This window comes from Hemibagrus wyckioides, linkage group LG04, assembly GCF_019097595.1.
Source record: "Hemibagrus wyckioides isolate EC202008001 linkage group LG04, SWU_Hwy_1.0, whole genome shotgun sequence".
NCBI lineage: Eukaryota > Metazoa > Chordata > Actinopteri > Siluriformes > Bagridae > Hemibagrus > Hemibagrus wyckioides.
In genome coordinates this window covers 8523512-8547529 of record NC_080713.1, presented here as the reverse complement: position 1 = coordinate 8547529, position 24018 = coordinate 8523512, and the positions used below count along the sequence as shown (strand labels likewise).

Here is a 24018-nt window from a genome sequence, read left to right as displayed (position 1 = left end):
GAGCCAGGCCTCCTCGTCCAACATCAGTGTGTGACCTCACAAATGCGCTTCTGGAAGAATGGTCAAAAATTCCCATAAACACACTCCTAAACCTTGTGGACAGCCTTCCCAAAAGAGTTGAAGCTGTTATAGCTGCAAAGGGTGGACCAACGTCATATTGAACCCTGTGGACTAGGAATGGGATGTCACTTAAGTTCATATGTGAGTCAAGGCAGGTGAGCGAATACTTTTGGCAATATAGTGTATATATACTTCTTTGAGAGATAGAAAGAGGGAGGAAGAAAGCGTGCACAATAACAGCTATAACAAGTAAGAACAGGAACTGCGGTGGTTTAGTGGTTAGCACTTTTGCCCGGGGGGTTTGAGTTCACTTCTGCCATTTGTAGAGGGTTTGCATGTTCTCACTGTACTTTAGTGGTTTCATCCAGGTCCTCTGGTTTCCTCACTCAGTCCATTTACATTTCTGGCATTTGGCAGACATACCAACTTATATTTATTTCATTTGATGCAACTGAGCAATTGAGGGTTAAGGGCCTTCCTCATGGCCCCAGCAGTGGCAGCTTTATGGACCTTAACCACTAAGCTCCAACGACATGGGAGCCAGGTTGATTGGCTTAATTGCCTGTAGTGTGTGAACAGGCGTGTGAGTGTGTGTGATAGTGCTCTGCGATGGGTTGGTACCCAGTCCGGCCCCTGGGATAGACTCCCAGCTTCCCACAATCTTTTGTTGGATAAGTAGTACAGAAAATGGATGGGCAGAGAACAGGAATTCATGCTGCATCACAGCCCCCTGTGGGCATTATTTTCATGTAACATTAACAGCATTTGGCAGATGCCCTCATCCACAGCAACTTGTATTTTATCTCATTTTTATACTCAGCAATTGAGGGTTAAGGGCCATGCTCAAGGGCCCAAAAGCAGCAGCTTGGTGGACCTGTGATTCAAACTGACAACCTTCATTAGTCCAACACCTTAACCACTTTTCCAGCACCGGGTATCGTGTGCTATTCCTTACATAATAACAACTCATGGAATGGCATGTTAGAGGCTTCATATACACCGATCAGACATAACATTATAACCACTGACAGGTGAAGTGAATAAGACTGATGATCGTCTCATCATGGCACCTGTTAGTGGGTGGGATATATTAGGCAGCAAGTGAACATTTTGTCCTCAAAGTTGACGTGTTAGAAGCAGGAAAAATGGGCAAGAGTAAGGATTTGAGCGAGTTTGACAAGGGCCAAACTGTGATGGCTAGACGACTGGATCAGAGCATCTCCAAAACTGCAGCTCTTGTGGGGTGTTCCCGGTCTGCAGTGGTCAGTATCTATCAAAAGTGTTCTTAAAGTTCATCTTGGTGCCAGATACCACAGCACACCTTCAGGGACCTAGTGGAGTCCATGCCTCGATGGGTCAGGGCTGTTATGGCAGCAAAAGGGGGACCGACACAATATTAGGCAGGTGATCATAATGTTATGCTTGATCAGTGTAATATCATTGTAAGGATAAACAGATTAAAAATCTGTTATTTAAAAGATAAAAACATATTTTATACGTTGACGTTTTCTTTAAGAAGAAAAAAAGAGGCTGGTGAGTGTTTATAGCTGCTATAACATTAGTTATAACAGAAACGAACTTATTTTCTTTGAATTGCAACAGAGTTAACATTTATTTTTACATTTAGATGTCTAACATTTGAAAGTACAAAAATATTTTCGTTGGGACAGAAAGGTTAAATTAAAAAACTGCATTTCCCTGCATTTTTATGTTTGAAAGCCATTTTCCCTCCTTCTTCTTTTACTCCTTTTCCCAGACCTTGGATGCCTGCTCAGTTCTTTCCTTCCACTTGCTCACTCTCACTCCACCTACATAAACCAGCTTGTGTTTCATCTAAATTAGATGAACAATGCCTCCAGAAAGTTTAGTGATTTTTCTTTTTGCCGTGTTGCAACATCAAATTGAAATATATTAGAAAAGATTTTTTTTTCCCGGCTACTTTTGTAGTGACTATACAGAAATAAAGTTAAATAAAATTATCTAGATGTCCTCAGAATTATTAAAAAAAACTGTAAGACTGTGGTATCGTCTTCATTCCTCAAATTTTCTCCAACTCTCCCGCATTAGATATTAGATTAAGCTTCTTTTTTTTTTTTTTTTTTTTTTTTTACTTAAAATTCCAAAGATTTGGTTTAACTTTATTTCTGTAGAGCCACAACAAAAGCAGCAGGAAACAAATCCCCCGTTTTTTTAATACAACAAATAAAAATATCATCACTCGGGAGTGAATACTTTCTAGAGACACTGTATATGAAGGTACATTGGGTTGTGCCGCATGTATATGATGTGTAAATGAAGGACAAGTGGGTGGAGCTTGTTGCTTGGAGCTTAATAGGTGATGTGCTCATTCGCAACACATTATAATGATCATGTAAAATATGAATATATTATAATATGTTTAGAAAGTATTAATAATATTTGATCACTGATTTGATAATATGTACACTATGTGGTGATCTGGACATCAATGTCAATCAATTTAAGCCTTAATTCCTGAAGTTTGGAATCATCTCTAAGTTTCAATTTATTAGTCTGTAGATGTTTTGCATGCTCTCCCTGTGCTTTGGGGTTTCCTCCCTCAGTCCAACAACATGCTTTGTAGTTTGATTGGCATCTAGAAATTGTCCGTAGTGTGTGAATGGGTGTGTGCAATTCCAACAGTGATTGGTCCAGGGTTCCCCCACCCGGTGCCCTCAGTCCCCCTGGGCTGCCCATGACTCTGTGTAGGATATCCGATACAGAAAATAGATGGTTCAACGTTTCAGCAAAAACCGCTTTATAAACTATTAACTCGTCCGAAGTTTGACGCCGGCATTTAGATTAATCCTCCTTCCTCTTTCACAAAGCACACAGACACACCAGGCATACACCTAAAATAATTTTATTGACAAGACAGAGAGTTCATCTCCCTGTTCAACATCTCAGACCCTTTACAAGGGAATTAAGAAAACCATGCTTATGCTGTGGAAAATAAAGGAAATAACAAATGACTAGACGTTGTGCGAGTCCTCCCGTGGAGGTAGCTTAAAAAATAATAATAATAATAATAATAATAATAAAAATAAATCAGGTTCACCTTCATCAAGGCTGAAGATGACCTTCACCTGATCCACGTTTCTTACTCAGAGCCATCACCTTTCAGAGTTTTGCTCTCCAATAGACCAGTCTGGTCTGCGCAAAAACCACGCATAGATCGTGCTTAAGCATGAAACAGGAAAAAAAAAATGACAGTATGATACTGTATACCAACTGTGGCAAGCTGGTGAGCTGTTCTGACTGCAAGAATGTGCAAGGACAAGCAAAAAAAAATAAAAAATAAAATAAAATAAAAATCCATCACAAAAATAGATACATCAGCAGACTAAACCGAATTGTTGACGCAACACAAAATAACTGGAAACATGTACAAGGCCTCTTAGCACAAATGCGACTGTCCTTGTTGTGTGAAGTGGGTATTCTCAGAAGCAGCACTGTTTCTAGAAAAGTCCGTCTAACTCAGTGCCATCAAAACGTCCTGTCAACAAAATCGCCAGCATCAGGAGGTTCAAGTCACGAGACGTCACACACGTTGGCGAAAAAAAAAAAAAAAAAATCAAGTTATTAGACTCAAGGTTATGGTACAGTGATCTGTGCATGTGACATAATGTGAACAGAGCTAATGCACAAAAGCTCTGGATACACACACCCTTTCCCCAGTGTAAATAAGATCATCTTATAATAGATATAGATAAACACACTATGAAAACACACCAGTTCGCATGGATGGAACTACATGAAAACCGATGTCCACGGTATAATAATGCAAAATATTGATACAGTATCAGTATTCGGTGACCTGACCATTGCAGCTAACATTAAGTACAACTGAACAGGCGTGTTCATGATTCTGTCTCCATAGAGACACAGCTCTCCAGACACGGCAAAGCCTCGGACACCGGCAGTAGCAGGTGACACTTAAGCACCAGTGACTGGTTTATTCAGTCAAGGATGTTTGAATCCTCTAACCTAATGAGGGCATGCTTGTTTTCTGGTTTCTTTTATCCTCGAACGGAAATCTTGTTCTCCACCGCAGCCAGCATGGCGCAAAATCGAGAGTTCTCATTGGCCAGGAGTTTGGACGGTTCGTCAAATTCCACCACCTGCGTCAAAAGGACAGACCAGGTTAATATTCAACCTTAAATCATGGTGCGTGATGTCCGTACACTGGGTTTATTGGGATTTACCTGGCCCTGGTTGAGCACCATGATGCGGTCGCAGTTGAGCACAGTGTGCAGTCTGTGTGCGATGGTTAATGTTGTGCAGTCCTGGAATGAGTTACGAATGGTTTCCTGGATTAGAGAATCTGTCTCCGTGTCCATAGCAGCAGTGGCCTCATCCAAGATCAAGATCTACACAGAAGTGGAAGGAAAAAATAAAATAAAATCACAGACATGTTCTGAGGAGTGAGCAGAGCTTACACAGGCTGTGTTTCAATATTATTTTTCAATGCCATTTCTTCTGTTCTCCTTGGGGAACTCCTTGCTAAAGTGCAAGCTCATGGACCTCAATTGAAGAAAATTCGATTTGTTAAATGTTTCTGGAGAAATAAACAGCCCCTAGCCTTCGGGAGCACAAATTTCTGTTGCATTAGATTTCAAGATGACATACTGACATTATTCTGAGAAAGTTAGATAGTTAGTGTGCTAGGCTAGATCAATCAAGCAAACATTTAGGACTCTTTATATAGAACGTGACTACAAAAACTTGATGAATTTTATATTATTATATATATATATATATATATATATATATAGGGTTAGGGTTATATATATATATATATATATATATATATATATATATATATATATATATATATATATATATATATATATATATATATATATATATATATATATATAGGGTTATATATATATATATATATATATATATATATATATATATATATATATATATATATATATATATATATATATATATATATATATATATATGGAGTTCATTTATCAAGACCAATTTACATGATCTAGCCAAATATTTGTGGACACCTGGCCAATCACACCCATATGTGTTTGTTGAACATCCCTTTCCTGTCTCTGTTTACTGTTATAACAACCTCCAGACTTCTGGGAAAAGAACTTCCACTAGATTTTGGAGTGTTGCTTGACACTACTCCTGGGTGTAGAGGTCTGGCACACAGTTCATCCCAGAGAGGTTCAGTGTAGTTGAGGTCAGGGCTGTGTGCAGGACACTCAAGTTCTTCTACTCAAACCGTGTCATATCATGTCTTTATAAGCCTTGCTTTGTGCACAGGGGCCTTGTCATGCTGGAACATGTTTTCAGTTACACTGAAGGGAAAGTGTAATGCTACAGCATTTAGACTTGCTTCTAACTTTAGGGCAACAGTTAGGTGTCAGGTGTTCACATACTTTTGATCATATAGTATAGTAGAGTTTATAATAGAGTGACACTCTGGTAGGTAGGAAATAAGGAAAATGTAGCAGATCAGGTAACAGTGATGTAAGCCAAAAAACAGAGTCTCAATCTATTTCATCAAGAATCACACAGCCTTACTACAGTGTCCCAAAACAGTCCATTTATAGAGGAAATTTCAGCAAATCTGTCTGTCCTTCTTTTCATTTTTCTGTGTACCCATCTGTCTATCTATCTGTCCTTCTATGTAACCAATCTGTCTGTCTTTCTATTCATCGATCTGTGTAACCCATCTGTCAGTCTGTAACCCTGCCTGCCCTTCCACTCATCTTTCTATAAACCAATCTGTCTGCAAACATGTCTGTCTTTTTATTCATCTACCTGTCTACCTATCTGTCTCTCTGTCTGTCCTCCTGTCCACCCTTCTATGTAACCCATTGGTCTTATCTTTCTGTCTGCAAAAATGCCTTTATCCTTCTTTTATCCGTCTGTCCTTTTGTACATCGATCATTCTTTCTGTCTGCAAACATGTCTGTCTTTCTATTCATCTATCTGTGTACCCATCTGTCCATTTTTCTGTCTGTACCTGTCTGTCCTTCTATTCATCTATTTGTTTATTTATCCGTCTGTCCGTTAATTTTTCTATGTAACCCATATGTCCATCTTTCTTTCTGTCTGTAAATCTATCTGTCCTTCTATTCATCTGTGTACCCAATCTGTCTATCTTTGTCTGTCTGCAAACCTGCCCGTCTTTCTATTTATCCATTTGTGTACGCCAACTGTCTATTTTTCAGACTGTCTGCCCTTCTATTCATCTGTGTACCCAATCTATCTCTCTCTGTCTGTCTGCAAACCTGTCTAGCCTTATATTCAACTATCTGTGTACCCCTCTGTCTGTTCATCTTTCTATGTTCCATTGTCTATCTTCCTGTCTGCAAAACTGCCTGTCCTTCTGTACATCTAGCTGTGTACCCAATCTGTCTATCTTTCTATCTGTCTGCAAACATGTCTGTCCTTCTATTCATCTATCTGTGTACCCAATCTGTCTATCTTTCTATCTTTCTGTCTGCAAACATGTCTGTCCTTCTATTCATCTATCTGTGTACCCAATCTGTCTATCTTTCTGTCTGTCTGCAAACATGTCTTGTCCTTCTGTTCATCTATCTGTGTAACCTATCTGTCTATCTTTGTCTGTCTGTCCTTTAATTCATCTGTGTACCCACTTCTGTCTCTGTCTGTCTGTCTGCAAACCTGTCTGTCCTTCTATATCTATTTGTGTACCCCTCTTTCTGTCCTGTTCATTTTTCTGTTTACCCATCTGTCTATTTTTCTGTCTATAAATGTCTGTCTTTCTGTTCATCTTTCTATGAACCAATCTGTCTAACTGTCTGTCCTTCTGTACATCTATCTGTCTCTCTGTCTGTCTGCAAAGCCCTCGGTCTTTCTATTCATCTATCTGTGTACCTATCTGTCTATCTTTCTGTCTGTCTGCAAACCTGCCTGTCCTTCTATTCATCTATTTGTTTACTCATCTGTTTGTCTGTCTTTTCTTTCTATGTAACCCATCTGTCTATGTTTCGGCCTGTCTGTAAATCTGTCTGTCTTTCTATTCATCTATCTGTGTACCTATCTGTCTCTCTGTCAGCCTGCAAACATGTCTGTCCTTCTATTAATCTAATTGTGTAACCCCTCTGTCTGCCCTTCTATTCATCTGTGTACCCACCTCTGTCTCTCTGTCTGGTAACCTGTCTGTCCTTCTATTCATCTATCTGTTTACCCATCTGTCTGTTCATCTAACTATCTAGACTACACTAAAAGTACATAATATATACTTGGTTTTTTTTCAGCCTACAGGATTATAGGATTATTTATAGCCTTTAAGAATCCTTTGACAAAAGAAGAACAAACTGAAATCATTCTCCTTGGCTGATCAGGAAGCTGTCACAAGGTTTGCGATGGAACAGGAAACATGGCAAGCACAGAACACTGGATACTGTTGCCAAAATGGGAGCCAAATTTGGAAGACTCTGTTTCTTTACAACGAAATTCCCCCTATGTACGGACAATTTTGGGAAACCCTGCGTGTTACTATGTTAAGTGCATTCCAAACTAAAAACTCCTTGTTCCAGCCGCCGCTCCTTGTGCTTAAGTGAAGCGTGGATGCAAATCTGGGTAATAATGAAATACCAGTATAGTCCTGACTCGATAAACAGTGTCCACAGAGATAGAGATCAGGTTGCCAAACTCTTATCTAAGCAGGAGGACATTTGGAAAAGCTCACCTTGCACTGTCTCAGCAGTGTTCTAGCCACGCACAGCAGCTGCCTCTCGCCCACTGAAAAGTTCTCGCCGTTCTCCACGACCTCAGACTCCAGTTTCAAGGGCAACTGAGACACCTGTGTATGAAAAAGCATGAGAGACGGTTGTAGGTGTAATCTAGGAGGCGTGATACGATAAAGAGGAACTAAATGACTGGTTGTGGGTGGTCTGCTTTCAGCCTGGTGACTTACACACTCCTTCATGTGCGTCCTCTCCAAAGCATTCCAGATCTGTGCCTCTGAGTATTGGTTGAAGGGATCGAGGTTTGATCTGTTTTCGGGGACATGAAATGTTTATTTTGAGGACACAAGCTGAGAAGGGAATAATAAGTAATGACTAAACCTGCTGTAAAAGCACATCCAAATGCATTTTTTCTCTTATAACAGAACAATTTGCCAGCTAAAGTCAGTTATCACTTGCGTTATAGGCTTTATTTCACCAGGCCTTATTCTTACAGCATGTCATATTAGCGGGATATATGACGTATTAGAAGAAAGAAAGATCCTCTGTATTTGACCTCTGGCTGTTAAAAACTTCTGAAAGTGGAGACTCCTTCCATAAATATTAAATCTGTTGGTTCCTTCACCAATTTTCAAACCTGTTAATGAGGCTCTAACTTATATAGTGTGTATGTCATGCATGACTGTGTGAATGATTGTCTACTATACTAACAATACCATTAAGGCAAATGAATATAGACCGGTCAGACCTGCTGTTCACTTAAAAAAAAAATAAATAAATAAAATCGACCGCTATTGACCAATCAGATTCCAGATTTGATCTGAGCCGTGGTATAAGTACTTGAAGTACTAGTAATAGATCCCTGGTAGGAGAGAAAAGAAAGCACTGACCTGACAGTCCCACTGAAAAGCACGGGTTCCTGTGGAATGATGGAGAGCTTGCTGCGTAAATCAGCAAGGCCAATGTCGCAGATATTAACACCATCAATCTTAATGCTTCCACCGCATGGTTCCACCAGCCGGAAGAGAACCACGCCTAGGGAGGACTTCCCTGTAGGAAAAGAGCTCGTGTGAGTGTAGGTTTTGCGTAAGATTTTGCGGTCATTACATAGTCAACTTACTGTCCATCCAGTGGTTTAAAGCCATGAACTTCTTATGCGCAGGTCATTATGATTTTTATATATATATATATAAAAAATATTAAAATTTTCATGAATAGCATGAAAGCAAAGAGCACCGACCTGAACCGGTCCGGCCCACAATCCCTACTTTCTCCTTAGGCCGGATTGTGCAGGACAGCTTCTTCAATACCAGTGGAAGGTCCTCTCTGTACTTCATCTCAACGCAGTCAAACACAACCTCTCCCTCCTGTGGCCAGTCTGAAGGAGGGGCTTTGTTCTTCACTCGAGCAGGAGCCTCCAGGGACAGAGACTGGAGAAGAGACAAGGGACAAAAAAAAATGATTATCGGCCTTAAATAGGACTTTATATATGTATATAATGTATAAACATGTATATACATTTATATATGTATACTTTATATAAATACTGTATGTATTTATAAACATAAAGAATATAAAATTAACAATGAAGCTGTAATAGACTTTTTATAAAGTAAACTCAGATTTGAAATGATTTACCAGGAATTTCAAACATTATTTTATCATTATCATTCAAATTATTGTTAAAATGTGTGGCATTGGCATGTCTATTTAATTGTTGGTTTATTTTGTTAAGAAATATTGAATGGTTAATTCCTAAATTCCTTCCAATTAATGAACTTAAAATATTTCCATTTATCTTGACAGTGTACACCACTGCCTGACCGTACACCGATCAGGCATAACATTATAACCACTGACAGGTGAAGTGAATAAGACTGATGATCTCCTCATCATGGCTCCTGTTAGTGGGTGGGATATATTAGGCAACAAGTGAACATTTTGTCCTCAAAGTTGATGTGTTAGGAGCAGGAAAAATGGATTTGAGTGAGTTTGATGAAGGGCCAAATTGTGATGGCTAGACGACTGGATCAGAGCATCTCCAAAACTGCAGCTCTTGTGGGGTGTTCCCGGTCTGCAGTGGTCAGTATCTATCAAAAGTATTCTTTAGGTCCTGCAAGTTGTGTGCTGGGGCCCATGGAGTGGCTTAAAGGTGGTGCCAGACACCACAGCACGCATTCAGGAATATAGTGGAGTCCATGCCTTGACGGGTCAAGGCTGTTTTGGTAGCAAAAGGGGACTAACACAATATAAGGCAGGTGGTCATAATGTTACGCCCGATTAGTGTATGTTCCAAGTGAAAAAAATGAAATAACACCATTGTTAGATGGGGTAAGAGGACGGGGGCTTTCATTTTAATATCAGAAAGCACCAAAAAACAAGGAAAACTGTCTGTAGCACCAGGTTCCACTGCTTCTTGGCGAATTTTTGTACCAGTTTACTATAAAGTTAAAATTCAGAGTGCATGAAGAGAACAAATGTTAGATGTTACAGATTAATGAATATGAGGAGAGCCATGTGTGTAATTATTATAAGCAAAACCCTGTTTAATACCTCAATGTAGTGGTGGATTCTCTCTACTGATGTGAAGCGAGCTTCGGTCTCAGAGGCAAGACGGACGGTGAACTGGAACAAACCAGTCAGCTAAGGGAGAGAGACATAATCATTTGCTGCTCTTTGGGACCAAAAATGCTTCTTTAGACTGCCTGTACCAAATTAAACCCATGACAGACATGCTAAGTGCTATAATGCTACAGAATCAAGAAACCAAATCGGTAGCAAAACCCATCCAACCATGACATTCCTTGCTTTTTGCACTCACCTGAACAGCGTAGGATATTGCCAGGCCTGCATATGCAGGGGGGATCTGTCCGTGCATGAGGACAATCATCAGTGCTGTGATACTAATAAGTGCGACACTGATCACATCCAGACGCACAGCAAGCCAGCGCATTGCACAGCTGAACAGATAAAAAGGGGCCTGGTTCTGATCCAGCAGCTCCCGATACCTGAGGAAAAGCAATGAAGAAGAACTGGAATCAATGGATATGAGCTAGTGATCAGACGACATTCATTATTCAAATCATATTCACAGTGGATCCAGAACCTATCCCTATTAAAAAAAAACAGGGCTTGAGGCAGAAGAGTAGATCGAAAAATACTACAGTTGACATGATTGCTCTAAATGACACTAATTATTGACATAAAACAAATCAAACTGGATTACTTTTGAGTCCTACACAGACTACAGAGAGAACAACTGTCATATGAATCAATAAACATCAAGGCAATTATCTGTAAATAAGAAGAGATTGATAATATCTCAGACTGAGCCTCACCTGCAGAGGAACTCGCCCCCCTTGCCGTAGGCTTGCACTGTGCTCAGGCCCTGGATGCTGGAGGCGATGTGGGAGAGGAACGGGGTCTGTGTGATGTTGTCTAATCGTTTGAGTTCACGTATGAAGACCCGAGAGACGGTGTGCAGCAAAGTGAAGAGGAGCACCAGTGGGCCCACAGCTACTAGGAACCATGGGAAGACACTGCTGATCACACCTAGGCAGAACACCACCAGGATGACGTTCTGGATGAACATCTCCGCCTGGAACGGCAGCCGTGTGTCCACTGAGATGAGAAGAACGAGGAGACACTTTAAACATGTTTCATCTTCTTGCATTACATTCATGCATGGCCAAAACACGGCTTAATGTCAATACTTGTGCATTTTCTACGCAGTGTGTTCACTCAAACAGGCGGTACCTTCATCCATGTCTTTGGAGAATCGGTTGAGGATCCGTGCCGTGGGCGTGGTGTCAAAGAACTTCATGGGGCTGCGAAGAATCTTCTGGAAGAGGTCATCATGAAGCCGAGAAGAGGCTCGCAGAGTTCCCTGACAAAATAGTGTAATTCCAGCACTGAATACAGGTAACCAGAGAAGGCAGGACAAATATCATGCTATTCAGTATATACTGTATATACTATATACACCAACTAGGCATAACATTATAACCACCTGCCTAATATTGTGTTGGTCCCCCTTTTTCCTGCCAAAACAGCCCTGACCCATCATGCACTGTGTATTCTGACACCTTTCTATCAGAACCAGCATTAACTCCTTCCGCAATTTGAGCAACAGTAGCTTGTCTGTTGGATCGGATCACACGGGCCAGCCTTCACTCCCCACATGCATCAATGAGCCTTGGCCGTCCATGACCCTGTCTCCAGTTCACCACTGTTTTCATAGACACTGACCACTGCAGACCGGGAACACCCCACAAGAGCTGCAGTTTTGGAGATGCTCTGCTCCAGTCGTCTAGCCATCACAATTTGGCCCTTCATTAAACTCGCCCAAATCCTTACGCTTGTCCATTTTACCTGCTTCTAACACGTCAACTTTGAGGACAAAATGTTCACATGCTGCCTAATATATCCCACCCACTAACAGGTGCCATGAGGAGGAGATCATCAGTCTTATTCACTTCACCTCTCAGTGCTCATAATGTTATACCGGATCGGTGTATATTCTGCATCTAATCTAACACAAGCTCACCTTGACGAAGATGACGCCTCTGAGGAGTTTCAGCAACAGCATGATGACCATAGACATGGTGTAAACCCCAGCGTAATACTGCATCAGAGGGTTATCCCGCATGCTGTCGCTCACCATCGAGCTGTTCCCCACAATCACAGTGGTGTTCTGTACATGTAAACACAGAAAACAGACAATACTGAGTCATATGGGCTGTGTCTGTGCCTAATTACACCCAGTGGTGATTACATTATGTAACATTAATGTCATTTTGTCCCAGATCACATGTCCTGTAAAACCCTATAACATTGTCACTATGGAAGAGCACACCATCAATCTGAAACCCTGACAATGTTTCTGTGGCATGTCCTCCTCTAATGAAGATACTCTCCACAGTGTCCTGCAAATCAACACCAATAGCCACTAAAATATTTACATGGCCTTCTCCTATTCCCCCTGCTTTTGTATCACAGCAGCATTATTTCTTCACTGCTCACAATAGTCGTACCAAAATGTGGCCAAAAATACATTTAAAAGCTACAGTACATTATATAAAATCAACCAAGGTCAAGATCTTGTATGAGATCTCACTGACTGTGTCATGGTTGTTGGTACCAGATGGGTTGGTCTAAATACTTCAGAAACTGCTGATCTCCTGGGATTTTCAAACACGACAGTTTTGGGCACTTCTAAGGGTGGAAATGTTTTGTTGGTGAGAGGGGTCAGGGGAGAATGGTCAGACTGATTCAAGCTGACAGGAAGGCTATAGTAGCTCAAATAAGGAGGTCAAATCAGGTTCCATTCCTCTCAACCAAGAACAGGAATCAGACTATAGTCAGCACAGCTCACTGAATTGAGGCAGATCATGGTCATTGGAGAATTGCAGAACAGAAAACTGTCATGGGTAGGGAGTCTCTTAGTGGTGGTTTAGTGGTTAGAACGTTTGCTTCACCCTTCCAGGGTTAAGGGTTCAATTCTCATCTTCATCCGGTGTGGTTGAAGTTTGTATTTTTTTCTCTGTGCTTCAGGGGTTTGCCCGATCTGTCTAAAATTGTGTTTAGTGTATGTATACTATATTGCCAAAAGTTTTGGGACACCTCTTTAAATTACTGAATTCAGGTGTTCCATCACTTCCATAGCTACAGGCATATAAAATCAAGCACCTAGGAATGCAGACTGCTTCTACAAACATTCGTGAAATAATAGGTCGCTCTCAGGAGCTCAGTGAATTCAAGCATGGTACAGTGATAGGTTGCCACTTGTACAATAAGTCCATTCGTGAACTTTCCTCACTATTAAATATTCCACGCTCAACTGTTAGAGGTATTATAACAAAGTGGAAGCAACTGGGAACAACAGTAACTCAGCCACAAAATGGTAGGCCATGTAAAATCCTACAGCGGGGTCAAGCGCATGCTGAGGCACACAGTGCCCAGAACTTTCTGCAGAGTCAATAGCCACAGACCTCCAAAGTTTGTGTGGCCTTCAGATTAGCTCAAGAACAGAGAATAGAGAGCTTCATGGAATGGGTTTTCATGGCCGACCAGCTGCATCCAAGCCCAAAAATTTCATCCCAAAATTTTTGCCAAATGTAGTGTATGCCTGACTGTGCCTTGTGATTCTCCATCTAGTGTTCCCCCCCCTCATTTTGTACCCAGAGGCCCTCTGGGAAATACTCCAGATTGAAGGATAAGTGGTACAGAAAATAGAGGGATATACTTGATTTTTGCTGTGACATGAAGATGGTATCCGAATCAAAATCTGGCATTAGCAGCATGAATCCATGGACCTAGCCAGCTTTGTGTCAACAGTTCAGGCTGCTGCTGGTGCTGATGGTGCGATAGTGTGGGGAATGTACCAGAATATCAAAGGAATGATTTCAACATCCTGTGAAATCCATGCCACAAAGTGAAGGGTAGGTCCTGTACAGTATCAATGTGATGTTCCTACTAAATCAGAGCCAGTTCTGTGTATAAGGTGTTGAGTTGGACCTGCCAACATGCCAGCTGTGATTCATGCTGCCTCAACCTCAGACACAAAGCTATAGGTTGACTAGCAAGAGCCACAGCCAATCAGGAGAGAGAGTGAGTGAAAGAACGTAGTAAGAAACTCCTTCACATTAATTCATGGACAATAACACAGTCAGCTCCCTCCCACAACCCTACTAGCTGATGTTCTCTTACCCCACTGCCCTGCTTGATCCAGTAGCTGAGCCACCAGTTACTGAAGGCAGTGCTGCCCACGTTGAGGATGAAGAGGGCCAGGATAAAAAGGAAGACAGGCAAGCCACCTAAAGCTTGAATATACACTTTGTACACTGCAAAGGGGACTGAACCTTTACCACGTTCTTCAGCTTGCATCAGCGGACCTACAGGAAAAGGAAGAGAATGAGATATACCCGTCCATGTTACATCAAACATATCAAACAGCATTACAAACGAATTAGGGGTGTATTATAAAAACATAAATCAGGGGTGCATGTCAATTAGCTCCCTAGTTCATTAGCCATTTTAAGCACTGTCTGAATAACAAAATCCTTCCAGTTCACTGGAACATTCACTCACTAAACTCCCACTATGTGAGCTCTCTCACCTACCCCTACTTCAGACTTGTTATGATTGTTGTAGTTCCTAAATGTTGAATTTTAACTTTACTTGATGTTCTAGATACACTATATTGTCAAAAGTTTTGGGACACCCCTCCAAATCATTGAATTCAGATGTTGTTTATCAGGGCTTGGCCCCTTAGTTCCAGTGAAATGCTTCAGCATACCAAGACATTTTGGACAATTTTGTGGAAGCAGTTTGGGGATGACCCCTTCCTGTCCCAACATGACTATTATATGGAGTTGTCCCGCCCTTTGCAGCTATAACAGCTTCAACTCTTCTGGGAAGGCTTTCCACAAGGTTTAGGAGTGTGTTTATGGGAATTTTTGACCATTCCTCTAGAAACTCATTTATGATGTCAGGCACTGATGTTGGACGAGAAGGCCTGGCTCACAAAAAAAATCAATAGCAGCCTGCCAGCAAAATTGCTTCAGGAAATCTAGAGCTTAAAATATTCCTGATACTGATGCTGTGTTTCAGTGACTCACGCATTACACATAGCGCTGCACCTACCATTGTCCTTGCTGGGAGGTTTCTCCTTCTTCACGGATCCTGCCTTGGCATTTTCACTTCGTTTCTTCAATGAACTCCCGGCGTTCTTGCTCGGCAGCTATTAAAATAATTTAAATGAGCCTTGGCATGTCATGTTTACTTAAATTGTGTGGTTTTTAGGCATTCCTGACATTGAATTCCATGTAATTGTGTAAAAACATCGGTAGGAAAATGCTAATATTTGATCATATTATGATATTAGAGGATCACACCATATCTGATCACCATTAGCAGTAAAAAGCTAATTAGTTAACTGGTATAGGTAATGGTAATTAATACCAATGAGGTATCTGATTGTTATGGTATATTAGGACATGTTAAACCTGCTGAAAACTAGAGCAAGAGGACATGGGAGGGGTTTCTGATTTTCATAGTCATGCATGTAGGTCTTTTTTTTACTGAGCTTAAAGGTGAAGAGATTTCTAGACTATGTAGATTATATTTAATAGTTTAACTCTCCACAGAATCTACACACATTAGTACACATGCGGTCACTAATCAGCAGTAATGTTGCTTTACAGTGCACATCATACGAATACCGCGAGGGAACGTTACGTCTCTTAGGAAGCTGCCGCCTCTTAGAAATCTGCGTTATGACCGTTGCAATCACCGATATGTCATACCTCAATAAAAGGAGTGTCTCCGAGCTGCAGGTTGTTAAACATGGCTGCGTAATCTCCGTTCAGATTCATCAGGTCTTCATGGCTACCCTTCTCCGTGATGCTTCCCTCTCGCATAAAGATCACTTCATCGCAGTCCACCAGGTACTTTTTCAATAGATCATAACCACGTAAGATTAAACCAGACCATCTTTATTAAATTATGTCAAGACTGAAAAGGTTCACAATCAGGAAGCCTAGGAGTTTAAGTCTAAGTTTGTTCCTACCTGTAGCTGGTGAGTAACAAAGATGATGGTCTTGCCACGTAGCTGCTTCTTAATTGCGTTGTTAAAGATGTGGTTGCTCACATGGGCATCTAGAGCACTCAGGGGATCGTCCAGGATGTAGATGTCCCGGTCACTGTAAAGCGCCCGAGCTAGACTGATCCTCTGCCGCTGACCTCCGCTCAGATTCGCCCCTCGTTCACCAATCTAGTGATCAAGAAAGAACATTTATATGCAGCTTATTTGTCTTTACATTAAGGCTCTCCATAATCTACTCATTTATTATATTAAATACTATTAGACAACAGAGCTATTGAATTCTTGAATCTGATTGGCCAGAAGGAGTTGATTTTAAAAAGACAATACAAATTGTTGTGGTACAAGACGAATAAAAAGTTTTATTCCGTATTTAACATGCAGTAAGATGATTCATGCGTTTGTCTTCACGGCTTACCTCAGTCAGGTCAGAGTTAGGAAGTAAGGTCAAGTCCAGTCTCAGAGAGCAAGCACTCAGGACTGCCTGGTACCTATGGCAACCAGAAACAGAGGACTTATTATGGGATGCTGAAATTAAGCAACATGAAACTATAAGAAGCTTCCTTTTTAGCATCAAATAAAGACAGTACACAAATACATGGTTTCTAGAATCTGTCCAATACACTGACAGTCACATCTCTAATCCTTTTTCACTCCATTTCACACATTGAAGATTTCTAATATCTAATAACATTTTCACCATAAAATCCCTTAATAGAAGCCCGCAGACTGTAGACTTTCCTTCTTTAGCGCTGAAACTCACCTTTCTTCCTCATAATCCTTCCCGAACAGGATGTTGTCACGAAGTGTAGCATTGAGGATCCAGGCTTGCTGGGCCACATATGCAAAATTTCCATCCACCGCCATTGTTCCTTCTAGAAGAGTCATCTAAAAGATGGACAAAACAGAAGAGAACAGAACAGAATGGTGTCTCATCCATGTCCTGGGACGGTCTGTCTGAATTAATGGTTATGACAGAGTAAAAAGTGTAGCGTTTACCTGGCCAAGGATGGCAGAGATGAGCGAAGTCTTTCCGCTGCCAACACTTCCGCAGATACCCACCAGCTTCCCCTGCAGAGTGCATGGTGAAAATAAAGACCTGTTTAAGTCACACAGCAGAGAGGAGCTGCAGGACACCATAAATGATGCTTCATCAGTGTCCCACTGAGGGACCATAGAACAGAGTTTCAAATCGAATCCTTTGAGGACACCTTTAATTATTTAATTTAGTCACTAAACCTTTAAAGAACCCTATTTTGCCAAATAACATTTTAGAATCTACTAGAACTATAATGTTAGAAAGTGAGGACATCTTTACTGTTGCATTGCATGCATGTAAAAGCTTGGCAACAATCAAGAAATCAGTCAACATCCTTCTTTATAATAAAGTGCCACAACTAAGAAATTCGGTCTCAGTAATATATGTAATTTGGACCTTCTGTATGGTGAGGTCGATACAGTGCAAGGTTCTCTGCAGCCGTTGGCTAATGGTGGGTACGGGCAGGGTGTGATCGTCTTCTCCTGAAGGAATGTCTGTAAACAGCTGTCTGTGGTGCTCCTCCTCCACCATCCCACAGTGGCCCGAGTTCTCTTTGTGGTATCGTTTCTTACGTGCCAGTCTCTGATTCTGCCCTACGTAAGGTGTGCCACGTGGTGTAGGCTGGGCGCTGTGCCCGCTCGTCTCCCAGGCAAAACTCGCCCCACTCAGTTCAACAGATACGTGGGTGCTCTGTGGTCGATCATGAATTGTCCTAACCTCAGCCATCATGAGAACACTCTGGAACATCACACAGATGTAGACGCTTTATGTTTACGTGTATTTCGACTCATCAAATCCAAACACTTAAACTGAGGCAAAAAGTAACGCTAAAAGAAGAATAGAGGAAGGTCAACGCTCACCTTGAACCTGTCCATCGCAACAGATGCTTCAGAAAGGGACTTGACTGAGAAGGGAGTGACTTTCAGAGCAAAGGTCATGGCATTGAAGACGGTCACGACGGTAAATGCCTGGAGGAGAATGGATGTTCAGTACAAAATACTCAAGACAAGTGCAGTGTGTTTGTATTTGCAAAAGTGACCCTACCTGAGCAGCAGTGAGGTCATAACCTAGCAGCATATGGGTGGAAAAGGTTGCCACACTAGCAATCACCACAACGATGGGAGCCACACCAACAGTAATACTCTGGAAATATCCTGTTCGCTCCAGAATCTGTCTTTCTTCCTCCCTTATTCCTGTAAGATTACATTCAGGGAGTTATGACTGACCGCAGTTCCAAAAAAACAACATATAGAAAGTGCCTATAAAAACAAAACGTCCTTACTTCGCAGAACTTGGGAAAAAGCCTTCACCCAGGCGTACATCTTAATGAATTTGATGTAGTTCAGGATCTCGTTCATTTTCTGAACACGCTGGTCAGTTACGGCGACTCCCTTCCTCCTGAAGTAGGCAGTGAGTCTGGAGCTGAACATCTATAAGAATGAGAAACAAACAAAAAAAAAGATGATGCAAAACTATTTCAGGAAACCGTGTTTCTGGAACACTTTAAAACCCACTGCTCACCATGGTAGGGTAGAAGAGGATGAAGACAGCAGAGCCTAGTAGAGATGTTGGTCCAAGCACTGAGAGATTGTAGGCCATTCCTAACACAGCCACAAGAGGGCCTCCTGCCAGCAAGCTGCCCATGGCTGCCGCTTCAAACATGCGTTGGCCATCGTTTGAGCACATGTTGATCAGCTGGAAACATCAGAGCATGCATATTTATCCTGTCGAACATTTCACTATTCCTGCCACGCTGGCTTCTGCACAGGTGTCTGGATTTTCAATTGGGTGGCATTTAACCTGACTGACCATGTACAACCTCCAGACAGGTGACCAAATAAAGAAAACAAAGTGTTGTGGTAAATATGTGGGGCCATCACAAGCCACTGGAACAACTTCAGTACACATTGGAAGTGGCTCTACAAGCCTCTGGAACTGGAAGGATTCAAAAACATACTGTATTGCCTCATTTGGCGTTTAATGGTGGTGTCTCGCTCCAATGCCTCCCATTAGTGTTCAGCTGGGTTACAATCTAGTGACTGTGAAAGTCACAGCATATGATTTACATTCAATTTCCTACCAATTATTCACCCTTGTGCCTTGAGAGTTAGGATGAGGGTGGGCTTATCCTGGAATTGACCACTCTTATTAGGATAGATATCCTATCTCAGACCAAGCTCTACAGTGTAACAGAACCACAGTTTTTCCTTTAATTTCTCACAAATCTGTAACTCATTAAGAGGTACTGTAGTGATGCTGAGAATTTTACTGGCCACATCCTTATCTTGTGACTCCTTTTGCATCCTCGCTATGATTTAGTCATTATTAGCCAATCAGTCATTTTATACCAAGTTTCTGACCACGGCACTGATGCTGATTGGCAGTGTTGAGTTTACCGAGTTAATGGATAGTAACAGATGGTTCACGCCAATTGTACACCTAAAAAAAAGTCACCAAAGAATCTCTTAAAATGAGCAACTGGAGGTGTAGGTGTATATAATAAACTAGGACGCTGTCCAGGACTCACCTCTCCGACAGACTTCTCGCGCAGGCTGCGGAGGTGCAGGATCTTGTGGAAGGCCATGGTGAGGATGGCGCCGCGCAGGCGCGTACCCGTGCGGTAGTTGAGTGCCCAGGTGAGGGCAAGTGACCAGGAGCGCAGAAGCTCGGTGCCCAGCATGCCGAGCACCAGCAGCAGGCCGTAGGGCAGATCGGGCTCACTCTTCTGAGTGTACTCCAACAACCGCCTTACCACAAAGGCCTATAGAGAAAGGGAGGACGAGCAAGGGGGCGACAGGACACAGCACGCGTGACTGAGGGCACACACGCACACACGCCTCCTTTCATCAACAGTCCTACCGTCATTCCTCACTTCGCATTCCTTAATCTTTCTAGTTATCGTATCCAAAGTGCACTAGATCTCTTTTTATCGGAGTGCACTAGATGCATGGTTGAGAAATGGACTGAATGGTGTTCTAATCGTTTTAAAGAAGTCAGTGAGGGTAAAGCAACTTCTACTGAGAAGAAAATGGCAGCCATTTTGAGATTGTGTTCTAATCGTTTACCTTAGGTGGCCCTTTTCTCTACCCTTTGAAAAGAACAAGAGAGACAATGAAACAGCACCAATAGCGCTAGGTTTGTGGACAAATAAAAAAAAAAAGACATTGCACTGCTAACAACATGTTATTACAGACATCCCTTGTTTGTTTTGTTTTTTTTTTTGTTTGTTTTTTTTGGCGGATTCAAAGGCATTTTTACCTACAGTCAGATCAGGCTGGGATACAGGACGGAGACGCACTTTTGTTTTAATACCTGAAAATCAATATGAGTTAAATCAAAAAAATTAGGAGCAAAGAGCATAATAGGTATAGGAGACAAGAACAAGAACAGCAACTTCAGCATGGCACAAATACCACATACACGCATCGTCCACATCACTCGGAATCTCACACACAGAGGCATTCAGGAGATCTCATCACACATAACTGAGAACATTCGCCACCATTCACATGTGGTTCATCACAGCAGCAAGATTTTATTTCCAAAAAAACAAAAGAAAAAGAAAAGAAACAAAAAAATAAATAAAGAAAGTGGATGTTTCACATCCATGATGCACATTCATGAGACAATAAAAACATGTACCAGGAAATCAAAATGTACAAGATGCAGAGAAAATAAACTGGAATAAAAACGCAAAGAATTAAAACAGGTCTTCCAATCGCTCATCGGAGCAAGAGTCATTTGTAATTAGGTGTAACATGATTTGCATATTCGTCACAATACGGGTCTTCTTGTCTATGGCTCAGTGGTTAAAAAAAGAAAAAAATCCCCATAAAAAACAAAAAAAAACAAAAAGACCACTGAGGTCACTGAAGGAGTCCACAGATGATGCGTTCAAAGAATTCATCAACATACAAAGAAAAATGAAATGAGAATTAAAATGCACCATGGCATCTCTCCAGTGTAAGAGCTTATCAGTCCAAATAAGACTTAACTGTAGAACACAAGTCCTGTTTCTTTCCTGTTTTCATCAGGATTTTTTCTTTTTGCTTAAATCAAGTCCATTTGCGCGTGGCTATAAAGGACGGACACGGGAGTCCACTTCAATTACAAATGACACATTAGACAGCTTAAAGCGTAATTCATTTCCAAACCAGTGACATTTCTGCTGGATCAAAATCAAGAAACAATTTTTTGGAGGTGAGAGCAAAATAGAGATACGAGAGAGTGGCGAGAAAAAGGGGAAGAGAGAGAGAGAGAGAGAGAGACAGATGGGGAAGAGGGGGGGAATAAAAAGGAACATAAACTCTTGATCCAGCCCTGCATAAGGAAACGTGCCCTTACCTCGCGGGCGTCATCACGTGTTCTGTCTGCCAGTGTTCACTCCGCTGGTAAAACCGACACCCTGTGGAATCTAAAGAATAGCCTCTGTCACATGTCTCTCACATGGGGCCACAGCCACCTCTGTCCCCCCGAGCAAACCCCCCAACCCAACCCAACCCACATTCTCCCTTTTATTCGCCATCTTCCCAAATTCTCTTGCCTAACTCAAAAAGAAAAAAGGGAAGGAAGGCTTGCTTTAGAGCTAGATATCGTTTAACAACGAGTTAGGACTCGAGGACATATCTCTGAACAAATCTATCTAGAAGGAGCAGATGTAAATGGAGACCAGCTGCTGCTGGTGTAATGCTACATATATATACACACATAGAAGGCATCTGGGATTTGGGGTCAAATCTGGAGTCCTCCAGAGGGTGAGGGAGGCAGAGACTTGCCGTGTCACCATGGAGGGACAGTGACAGAAGCTCTCCTTGTAAAGCCAGTTAGCCTATCCTCCTGACACACCTTAAGTGTGCACTAGTGCTTTTGCATCGGTGCCATACAATCCGAATTTGGGACACAAAGCAGTAGTGGATAGCGATACAGCTTTCTTAATATTCAAAAGGAATGCCTATGCTTTCTGGTTAGTCAGACTTCAAAGAAGGATTCAGTTGTTTCACTTCTGGGCACTTCATAACACTTACTAGGGTAGTTTGGAAATATCTGCAGGATAAAGTTCGTTTTTTCAGGTGCAAAGAAAGTCAAAATGTGATGTACAATAGAGTAAAAAAAAAAAAAGGGCTGAAATTTCATTTGAAACCTTGAAAAAGAGGGAATATTCCCCTTATCCAAATGTAGTAATGTTTAGTTTTGTATTCATTTGTGGAAGATATAAAATTGCACCAATTTAGGAACATTCATGGAAATACCTCCAGATAAACTGGCAGATAAATTCATGTTAATGATTGAGGAAAAACATCATGTCATAGGTGACTACATTGAGGTAAGGGAAAAACCGTGAGGGGGGATTTTTGTCAGAAAATTCCATCACATGCTCCTAATGCCTCCTGAAAATCAACAGGGTACTGAATATGTCTTAGGTCATCTCAGCAAACAAGCATTTCTGAGACAGATAAAGGGTTGACCTAAACATCTGGTGTACTCACCAATGCCCAAGAAAGTGCTGTGAAGAAACCAGAAGTAAAATAAAATGGAAATTCCCTTGAAGTGGGTAAGCCCTCCTTAACAACATGAAACATATCTAGAGGGAAAAGAAAAGTGGAAACCTTTCCAGAAATGCAATATAAATTCATATTCAAATTCTTTTTATATATATATATATTTGTATAAATATTTATATATACATATATGAAACTCTTTTGGCTTTGGGGGGGAAAAATGTAAGTTCTTACATGTAAGTAAAATCCTACAAAGAAAGAAACCTGTAATGGAACTAAGAAACTTCAGAATCAGACATGGTACAAAACATTTACCTGGCAGCTTGGAAATAAAAAGAAAAGAAAAAAAAAGCGGATAGAAATCAAGTCAATAAACAAAACAAAATAAAAAAGGCCGCAAAGATTTTGAATCTAGTTTAATTTGCAAGCTAAAGTAAATCACATAACAATCCCACATGTTGGTTCTGAGGTGTCACCTTTAAAGCACTAAATAAATATACACTACATATAAATGACCCTTTCTCGTAAATGTATTTTGGCGACCACATTTTAAACACAGTAATGGTAACAGCTCTGGTAAATCTTTACGACACATTCCTATTTCATCCTATTCACCTTCCATGCCCCAGGAAAACACTCACCTGTGCGTTTGACCTGAAGGGGCAGGCTTCGGTCAACCTCAGAGCTAATGATATATAGAAAGAGAGAGTGATAGACAGCAAAAAGAAAGAGAGGAGAAGAGAGAAAAGGAGAGGCAGGAGCTGAGATGGTGTTACTTACTGGGCCGCTGAAGCCCGCCAGCTGAGTGACCATGAGGCACAGGATGGACAGCAGCAATCGGGTACGACAGAACAGCCAGACCACACGGTGGAGAGAGGCCTGGTCCCCTCGCTCGTTCAGCTCCTTCTCCCAAAGTCCTGCCAGCCTGCACACACACACACACACACACACACACACACACACACACACACACAAACACAAAAACACAGGCGGCATAAACACCTAACCTTCTTCTATCAACTTTCCACATGTAAGTGAGCCAAGGCAAGCTGTGTCCATTCTTCAATCAACTATGGACACCATTAAAGATTCACAATGTCCATTTGTGTC

The 24018-nt window shown here is 41.4% G+C and overlaps 1 protein-coding gene across 2 annotated transcripts in view; it reads right to left on the bottom strand.

Moving 5' to 3' along the window:
- Window positions 1-2925: 2925 nt before the first annotated feature.
- Window positions 2926-24018, bottom strand: part of abcc5 (ATP-binding cassette, sub-family C (CFTR/MRP), member 5) — a 29309-nt gene continuing 8216 nt past the window's right edge. The window contains exons 5-30 of one of the 2 annotated variants that reach the window (XM_058388300.1): window positions 23689-23833; window positions 19938-20171; window positions 18932-19105; window positions 18693-18840; window positions 18455-18603; window positions 18271-18378; window positions 17807-18148; window positions 17371-17442; window positions 17135-17259; window positions 16790-16862; window positions 16339-16542; window positions 16076-16219; window positions 15414-15510; window positions 14478-14662; window positions 12316-12462; window positions 11526-11655; window positions 11108-11390; window positions 10591-10777; window positions 10323-10412; window positions 9010-9199; window positions 8660-8819; window positions 8000-8078; window positions 7772-7885; window positions 4284-4448; window positions 4066-4199; window positions 2926-3574 (exon numbers count right to left, since the gene is read on the bottom strand). In XM_058388300.1, coding sequence (XP_058244283.1) covers window positions 4098-4199; window positions 4284-4448; window positions 7772-7885; window positions 8000-8078; window positions 8660-8819; window positions 9010-9199; window positions 10323-10412; window positions 10591-10777; window positions 11108-11390; window positions 11526-11655; window positions 12316-12462; window positions 14478-14662; window positions 15414-15510; window positions 16076-16219; window positions 16339-16542; window positions 16790-16862; window positions 17135-17259; window positions 17371-17442; window positions 17807-18148; window positions 18271-18378; window positions 18455-18603; window positions 18693-18840; window positions 18932-19105; window positions 19938-20171; window positions 23689-23833 — 3847 coding nt within the window. In that variant the 3' untranslated portion in view covers window positions 2926-3574; window positions 4066-4097. Of the gene's footprint in view, window positions 4200-4283; window positions 4449-7771; window positions 7886-7999; window positions 8079-8659; window positions 8820-9009; window positions 9200-10322; window positions 10413-10590; window positions 10778-11107; window positions 11391-11525; window positions 11656-12315; window positions 12463-14477; window positions 14663-15413; window positions 15511-16075; window positions 16220-16338; window positions 16543-16789; window positions 16863-17134; window positions 17260-17370; window positions 17443-17806; window positions 18149-18270; window positions 18379-18454; window positions 18604-18692; window positions 18841-18931; window positions 19106-19937; window positions 20172-23688; window positions 23834-24018 lie in introns of both variants that reach the window. The other variant, XM_058388298.1, reaches the window with a different exon arrangement.